The sequence below is a fragment of the Lepisosteus oculatus genome, chromosome 10 (assembly GCF_040954835.1).
Source record: "Lepisosteus oculatus isolate fLepOcu1 chromosome 10, fLepOcu1.hap2, whole genome shotgun sequence".
Taxonomy (NCBI): Eukaryota; Metazoa; Chordata; class Actinopteri; order Semionotiformes; family Lepisosteidae; genus Lepisosteus; species Lepisosteus oculatus.
Window position 1 is genome coordinate 6,267,871 of NC_090705.1, and position 8,659 is coordinate 6,276,529.

Genomic DNA, 8,659 nt, shown 5'->3' on the forward strand with positions numbered 1-8,659 from the left:
AAAAATGTTACAGGGATCTGTAAGGCTGTAGACTATGTCTGTATATCCAGACAGAATTTTAGTGGGATTTACTGCATATTTGTGTGTGTGTGGGGGGGGGGGGAGGATTGTATCAACAATATTATTGTTCAACATTGTTTTGATGAGAACATGACTTTGAAAACCAAGCAAAAAAACTTCAATAACTGAGGAGGGCTATACTTTGAGATTACGTCGGCAGAGAATGTCAAACGTGTCTTCTGTATTTAGTTTTAGTATTTAGTATTTAAAGTATTGAGTCCCTTTCTTCTTTATTTATTTCTTGTTTTGGGGAATTGCTGCTGTTCAGATTCACCAAGCTATCTCTTCCAGCCAATATTGTTTTATAAATGATTAGGAGTGATGAAAAAAACACGGTAGAACACTGTCATGCAGGACTGAGTATTCTGTGGCATGAAATTAAACTTCACCACCACACTGTCACTTTGCATTTCTTTAAAGCTATTGCCTTTATATTGTACATTTGGGGTTTTTTTTAACAAAAAAGCTTGCATTAATCCTGTTATAATTCTCTTTCAGAGAAAGAATTACCCCTATTCTGTGAATTCCACTGTTTCTTACAAAGTGATGGACATGCCTTATCGCATCAAACCAGCTAGACTCCCGCAGGAGTCTAAGTCAGTAAGTTGTGCGGACAGCGCTTGTAGGGGTGTGGGGGTGGTAAAGTATGGAGTCTTGAATAAACAGCGGAGTTGGCTCCAAGTGAATCTGAGAATCTCTTTGTAACATGAAACAGAAATTATGGAAGCACAGCGTCCTGCAGCCTGACCAATGAGAAACGTCCCAGATGTTGGTCTATGCATTAATACTTTGATACACAAAAGATATGCATCTCCTGCTGCAGGCTTATTTTTGCATGAAATTCCCTGGGGCAGATGCACTAGAAACAACAAACAGTGGACGCTGTGAATGTACTGGCTTTTCTAAAACAAATATTACTGCGTTACACATAAGGTCAGATGTTTTGTTTAGGAGCAGATGGAAGAAAAATTTATCTTTGCTTGTGCAAAGAGATAATGTTGCCTGAGGGCTGTGTTATCATTTTTATTGCTAGGAACGGGCCATTTCCTTTATAAGAGAATACATCTGGGGCCCGAGCAGCTTCATTTTTAAAGCCGTTTTTTGAACATCTGAGGAATGAGGTGATGCTTTGTCTTCCCACAGCTACAGGGTATAAGTAAATGCTGCAGGGTCCTTAAGCACAGAAAAAAACAGTGTACTTTAAAAATCAAGGATGGTCTTGTTTTCTCTTTGAATGCATAAATGATGTGATCCATGACAGAGGTCTCCTGTTGTTTGCAGATAGGTACCCTTGTGATTTGGGCCACCCCAGATGTCTCATTTGCAATTCCCTTGTGGGTAATTATACTGGCCATACTGCTGGGACTGCTGGTTCTGGCTATTTTGACCCTAGTCATGTGGAAGGTATGTTTCCTATCATTTGAAAATGAATATCTCCAATTATGGGGCAAAAGTGGGGCATTTTAGTGTATTCATGTCATCACCAAATCATTTATGTTTAGGATTCATTTTTGCAGCAAAGCATCATTTGAACAAATGTGCATATCACACAAGAAAAAGAATGTGTTACTCAATATTATGCTAAATTACGTGAGGGGTTTCACTATAAATAAAAAAAACATACACAGCAATGTTCAAGGAGACCTTGGGGAAAACTATTAATTCTGACTTAATTATTACAATGAGTTCAGATTGCCCTGGCTAGTTATGTGCTTCATTGCACAGATTTGGTGAGTTTGGCTTTATTCCCTCAAAGAATAAATGGCTCATGTTGATCTTATCAGTGTTATGTCTGTGTCTGTGTTTTCAATGAACTGATGCAATTGATCTTTGTTGGAAAATTAACGTTTTCCTTTGTAATGCCAAATAGTTATGTTGTGTTGCATAATGTAATCATTCAAGAACATTGAACTATTGGTCCTTTATCAACACTAAATTGTGAAAATCTGGGTTGAAGTGAATATCTGAGCAAGCACACACTGTATAAATGCATAGTAACGGTATATGATAGTTGCCTGTCATGCTAGTCATCCATTGTGAACCTAAGCAGAAAATCCATTTTACTCCCCCTAGTGGTCTATGCCAATGAGGTAAAAATGTTCACAAACAAGTGCTGTTGTAATGCTGTCTTATAATAAAGCCCTAACGGTTCTGTTTTATCTCCATTTGGCAAACAGTTATAGAATGCTTGGAATTCAGCCATTGTTAATGTAACTAAAATACATCCTTTAGGATTTAGACAGCTATTCTGCATTTTAATCACTCCCCTCCCTGTTGTCAGATTTGTTTAGTTTCGTGTCCCAGTAAACACATTTTAAAAGTTCAGGACCGTGTTTCATCCACATTTCTAGCTCTACTGATTGCCTTAGCCTGTCATCAATGCAGAAAAAGACAGAGAGAGTGGGTTCCGTAAACTAGTCTCTGTTGTATGCTCTCTGACAGAACTTAAATTCCAGATATTCAATGAAACTGTTGGTTTAACTACTGAATTAATACCTACTGTATTACTCTTGTCATTATTACTTAACTGCGGAAGTCTCTACATGGTATTTGTAAAAAGTCTATAGTCTTCTTTCCTAAAAGGACCTCAATGTGCCTCACTTTGCTTCAGAGGTAATCGTTTTCTCTTTGAGTAAAGTTTTACAGGATCATTACATTTTCCTTTACTGCACAGTAGTGATTGGGTGACTTTTAAGCAGGTATTTTGTTTCTATCACTTAAGACCGAGCAAGTGTTTTATTATATAGATTCACCAGGGCTGATATGGAGTGATCAAGATTGAAAAACAAAAACAGCGTTGAGAATGAATAGGGAGAGATGTTTTCCATCTGCTGCTTGGATAACCTTGATCTCTTTTCTTCTCAGTGTGGCTTCTTTGACAGGGCACGTCCTCCAAAAGATGATGTGTCAGACCGAGAGCAGCTTACATCTGAGAAATCTACAGAGGCGTGATGGAAAGACTGCAAAGCTGAACTGCTGTATTTGGGATAATGAGGAGGATTTACCCAAAACTGTTCCTTCCAGTCTTCTCTGTGACGTCTTATTAAAGAACTACAATCTGTGAGATGAACTACCAGCCAGGTGCCTTCCTTTTCAAGTGCCACGAGACTGGAAACTATGCAGCACAGTTTTGAGCACGGAGCATTGCAGGACCATTGCTACACTGACCAAGCTGGGGACGCCCAGTCTCTCTCAGATCTGACCTGATGCACACCAGGAAACTTTCTGAAGATCCCATGGAGTGTGCCTTGACAGAAACATCCTAAAACCTTGTGCACATATTTTAATATTCTTTCAAGATGTGTACAGTCTTTTGCAACATTTTTTATTATTTCATGTTGCATGGAACATGACTTGAGACATCCTGAAGAATGATGCAAGAATGTTATACAGTCCTATAGAGATGAGCAATCTCTTACTGTACAACGTCTGTTCTGCAAACAGGAGGATCTGCCACCTGTAGACAGCAGTAGACATTTTCGAACCATTTGAACCTCCAGGAAAGCTTGGCAATATACAGTTTTTTTTTTCAGTTTTCTTATAATTAAGTTGTCTTCTCAACACCTGTTTAAAAGAAATCCATACACAGAAGCTGCAGATTGATTTGGAGCTTTACAGAGAACTATATGGACAGTTTACAAGTTAAGTGCATAAACCCTGTTAAGAAATTGTCATTTTATATGTCATTTGATTTTTGGTCATTTCACTAGAATGCCAGCAGTGTGCTGTTGATTCCTATACAATATCAAACAGAAGCAATACCTCAGAAGATGTCGTAAGATTTTGTTTGTCCAAACAATATCTTGTGGTACAGTAAATGAAAAACTAAAGACTTTAAAGGGTGTTTTTTCAAGCTATCTCGAAAACAAACATTCATCAAAACATTGAAGAAAAAAGGACAAGACAAATGTAAAAAGTAAGCATTATAGATTATTATAGAGAGCTAGAGTTTTTTAATGACTATTCTGCTAAAGCACACGGAGGACTAATGCAGGAGAGTGTTAGTAACCTACACACTATTGTTTTTTTTTTGTAAAATGATGGAATTAAAAGGGATTGTTTAGTGTTAGACTAAGGATTAGAACCTTGTATCTGAACCCCTACATTCCTTCATTTCCTAATGGAAAACTTAGTAGAATCTCTCTTAAGTTTGTGAAATCGTTTTTTAATGTTGCTATGCTAGCTAAAAACAAGTCAATGTGTTTTTCAGATTTAACTGACCATAGTGAGGTGCCTTTCCAGCCCTGATTTTTTCTGATGCTTACTTACTGATCCTGGCTATTGGGAGAATAAAATTAAAAGCTTTAAGTAAGGTGTGTGCTTCACTGCCAGCAACTAGTCTACAGATTCAAGGAAATGGTTTTATTTTCTTAAAAGAGTACAAAACATGAAAAAGTGGCAGACTAGGTCCATTTCTTTGGACTTTATGTGGAATACTCAACGTCCCCTGGCTTCAAAGCGAAATAATAATTGCTTGCATTCGACCAGCTCTTTTCATTCCGAAGGATCCCAAAGTGATTGACATACTGTACTCTCGGGGGTCTGCTTCATCCACCACTGATGTGCAGACCCCACCTGGGCGACATGCCGCCGGTATCCGGCACCAGCAGCAGATCAGGCAGAGAAGTCCGGAATTCCGGAATAAAATCTGATTTAAGGGAGAAATTAAAGAAAGACCAGATTGTGCAGCCCGGTGTGTTTTCGGAGGCTGCTGCTGACATTCATGAGAGAATTGGTCCTGGGATAAAGGAGTCCCATAGCTAAGGTACTGCACTGTATATAACACAATTGTAGCACCCAGTTAAACCTGAGTGTAGCAGGGACCAAAACACACTGATTCTGCTATACCTGTTTAAATACAGAATAAACTGGGTTTTGGGTTTTTAAAGTTATTTGCTTGTTTTTGTGATTCCTACTGATATCCACCAGATGGCAAACTTGAGATGAAAGTCCATTTACAGGTCAGAATAAATATTAAGACACATTATATTTCTTTTTTTTTTACAGAACTAACATAATAAGTGTGGATCAATTCTAATCCTGAACCACATAACACCAGGGACTGACCTGATACCTTTTTTGCTGCTGCTCTTAGTTTGGAACTTTGACATGAAAACACCCCCTGACACCAAGTGGCTGGATCACAGTTTTGATTTTTTGGCCATTCTCGTAGAAGGATGGCTTTTTCTAACCGCAAAATGCAGCATACATGACCTTTGCCATACTTATTGTGTGATATCTTGAAAGTGTGCAGTGAAGTAAATGAGGCATGTTTTCAAAATGTGTCAAAAAGACACATGCAGAAGTACCCAGCTATAGAGGGCTGGAGGGATATATCCATTTATATGTGCAATATTTGTATGTATGTAAGTTCCTGAAGCATGTTTACACTGGTATTATGGTTTTCTTCTTCTTCATTTGAAATTTTAATTATTTTTGTATGCGGTGTTTAGTGAGTTTAATGAGTCTGTGATTTGGGGGCTTACTGTAATCTTGAATCCTCCCTTATCATCAAGAGGGTTATAATCTTATCATAATAAAAGATTGCATAATAAGTGCATTGGAAATGTTTTTTGAACCAAATTGAAAAATAGTATTGAAATTAAAAATACAAATGCTCTTAATTTAGCACACAATTTCATGTCAGAGCAGTTTAATTCTTTATGAACAAAGATTCAATCATTTCTCCTTCTTAATAAATAAAATAAATAATAGATTGGGATTAAGCATAAGATTCATATCCCTGTTTCACCTAATATATAGTTATAGTTTATAACTTATAGTTCCCTCTCAAAGAAAGGTGAAACAGTGCCTCTTGCAGATGTGGAATTACATTTTGTGAAGGAATTACGGCAATAAAGCAATGTCATTTTCACATAATCAAAGCTTTTGTTTTTGGCACCATGTACAATACCAGGAATTTCACAACAGATCAGGAGCTATTAACCACATGGGAGCATGTTGCCCTCTTGAGGATTTGAGTAATGTTGCTGTGCAGAAGGGCTGATTTCTGACTATTTTCTTCTGTCTATGTCTACTGTGAAGTAAGACAGACACAGGTCAGCTTTATGTTACAGTGTGAGATGCTGAGTTTGAAAGAAGTGAAAGTTGTCACTTTGACCTCTAAAGTATGTATGTATATATCCCATAAGCAGACCATTGTTAAATATTTTCTTTTGTATTGAAGAATAGGAACATTCAATAAATGTTAAAGATTAAAAAGGCAGATTGTGTAACTGTTATTTGATTGTCCTTGGTTTCTAGCAGACACGTACTGAGAGCAGATTTTAAGCATTTGTGAATCAACATGTAACATTGCATACATCTGTAAATGCATCACTTCAGAGTCATAGCCCAGCATGTGGGTGTTTTAAGGAAAAAAGCTACAATTTCTATATATTTTAATCTTTAAAAAAACAGGATTAAAGTCTTTCAATCTACTGTATTAACTTTGCTTATTTTCAGAAGCAAAGCTTCAAACTTAAACAAAGACGACTGCTTGTAAGAATTAATTTCCATCTTAACAGTCTCAATTATAGATTATTTCATCTCCCTGGACAATGCATTAGCACAGCTCATACGTTATGTAACTGTACAAACAATTATCTGAACAGCTGCAGATTCTTCCTTCTGTGATGCTCCAGTTTTTTTTTAATACTGGCTGTTTGTGACAACAGAAAAGACAGAACTAAAAAGCGTTTAAACATTGCAATTGTTATCAATAGGAGTTTTAGTCCTTCATTACAAACTATGCTATTGATAACATGTAACAAAGGATAGAACTTGTTGAATTCACGTGACTTGTAAATTAGCAATGAAATATGGTGTGACTGACACTTAAATCACTTAAAATCTAGGTAAGCAGACAAAAAATTAAGTATCCGTACTTCTTTTATACAACATAATATAAAGCATTTTTGCGGCTGTTCCCAGGGTAGCAGAAACTCTTAAATAGAAGAGAGACACTGTACTTATTACAGATATAAGAGTGATTGTAACAACAACAATCATCATTTTTTTGTATAATAACCGGCTGCTAATTAGAATTCCCAATATGATTTCCAAAGTTGGCCATGTTTCTTCTTCTCTTTCAGTTATCTCTTTCCACTGAGAGGTAATTGCTTAACTTGTGATCAATGCTGGCATACAGACTTAACAAGATGTCCCATAATACACTGGACATCTATTACTCTTCCAAAGACGATTTTGTCTCTCCTGTCTCCAAGCTCTGTTTTGGACCTAAATTTGTTCAGTGTTTTATTTCTATTTCCATTTATTTTACACATTACAACTATGTTATATGAGTAACGATGATGTGTGGTAATGCTGTGATATAGTGTCTGTGGCAAAAGGGATGTTGCATGATGCTCCATCTGATACTTTGACTTCAACGGAATAAAAGGCTGATGTGCAAGAAATCCATCTGAAATCTTCGATAAAACCAGAAACAAACATTTCAGACAATGCCGCCTCACTAAATGAAAGCTTTATTTATTAATGTTTTTGAAATCTTTTGAATTAATACAATACCTGGTATTGTCTCCCTTATTCTTTTGCATTATGAAGCAAGCTCACTTTTGCTTGAAACCTTTAGGTCACATTGCCTAAGGATATACAAACATTTTCTATCTACAAAAATATCAACTCAAATAACTACTTTTTCTACATTACAATCTAAAATATAAAATCCTTTTGCACAATATTGATGATTCTAGTGCTTATTTAGACATGCACATAAAAATACTACTTCAATAACGTGGTCAATAGTGTGAAATATATTGAAAAGCAGAATTAATTATACTAATGGAGCACACTTTCTGTGATAGAGAAGTACTGTATATGTACAGTATGTTGTACAATGAGAAATCTATTTCAAATAGGGTTTTTAAAAAATAGATAAGATCACTTTATTAGCCATATACAATTTCTTACATTAGGAATTTGTCTTTTTCACATACCCCAGCTTGCTCTCCATGAGACACACAGGGAGAGAGAGAAGCTTGGGGTCAGAGCACAGGGTCAATCATTGTACAGCACCCCTGGAGCAGTTGGGGTTAAGGGGCTTGCTCAGGAGCCCATCAGAGTAGGATTCCTCTGCCCACTGTGGGATTTGAACTGGCAACCTTTCAGCCACAAGCACAGATCCTTAGCCACAGAGCCACACACCAGACAGAAAAAGACCATGGAATCCTAATACAATTTTATGAATTTCTATAAACGTTTATTTGTATTTATATAGTTTGCTGGAATGACAATGAAACATTTTATTTTGGGAAATTCAGCAATAGTATGGGAGGTCACTTCCTTCCACACTCAAGGAAAGAATGAGAAATACTTCAGAAAGCAGATGCTGTTCTTACATTTAACCACATGGTGCCAGCGTAGCATTCAGTGAAGAAACATGGGGTCATGCAAGGCAAAAGCTCCACCAGATTCTTTTACAACAAATATTTAAGTGGGTCAATAATTTGCAAGGAAAATGTACTGAGAGTGGTTTATTTCCAAAACATTGTTATGCTGCTGAAACAAAATAAATGCAGTGTTGAGGGACTTTTACAATTCAATGCTTCGAAATTGAAGAACGATGGGCTGTGTTCTG

At 36.7% G+C, this 8,659-nt stretch overlaps 1 protein-coding gene across 1 annotated transcript in view; it reads left to right on the forward strand.

Annotated features, from left to right (window-relative positions):
* Positions 1 to 6,302, forward strand: part of itga8 (integrin, alpha 8) — a 67,468-nt gene extending 61,166 nt beyond the window's left edge. The window contains exons 28-30 of the mRNA XM_015358212.2: positions 559 to 660; positions 1,342 to 1,464; positions 2,926 to 6,302. Of these exons, the coding sequence (XP_015213698.2) occupies positions 559 to 660; positions 1,342 to 1,464; positions 2,926 to 3,012 (312 nt within the window). The 3' untranslated portion in view covers positions 3,013 to 6,302. The remainder of the gene's footprint in view (positions 1 to 558; positions 661 to 1,341; positions 1,465 to 2,925) is intronic.
* Positions 6,303 to 8,659: the final 2,357 nt, after the last annotated feature.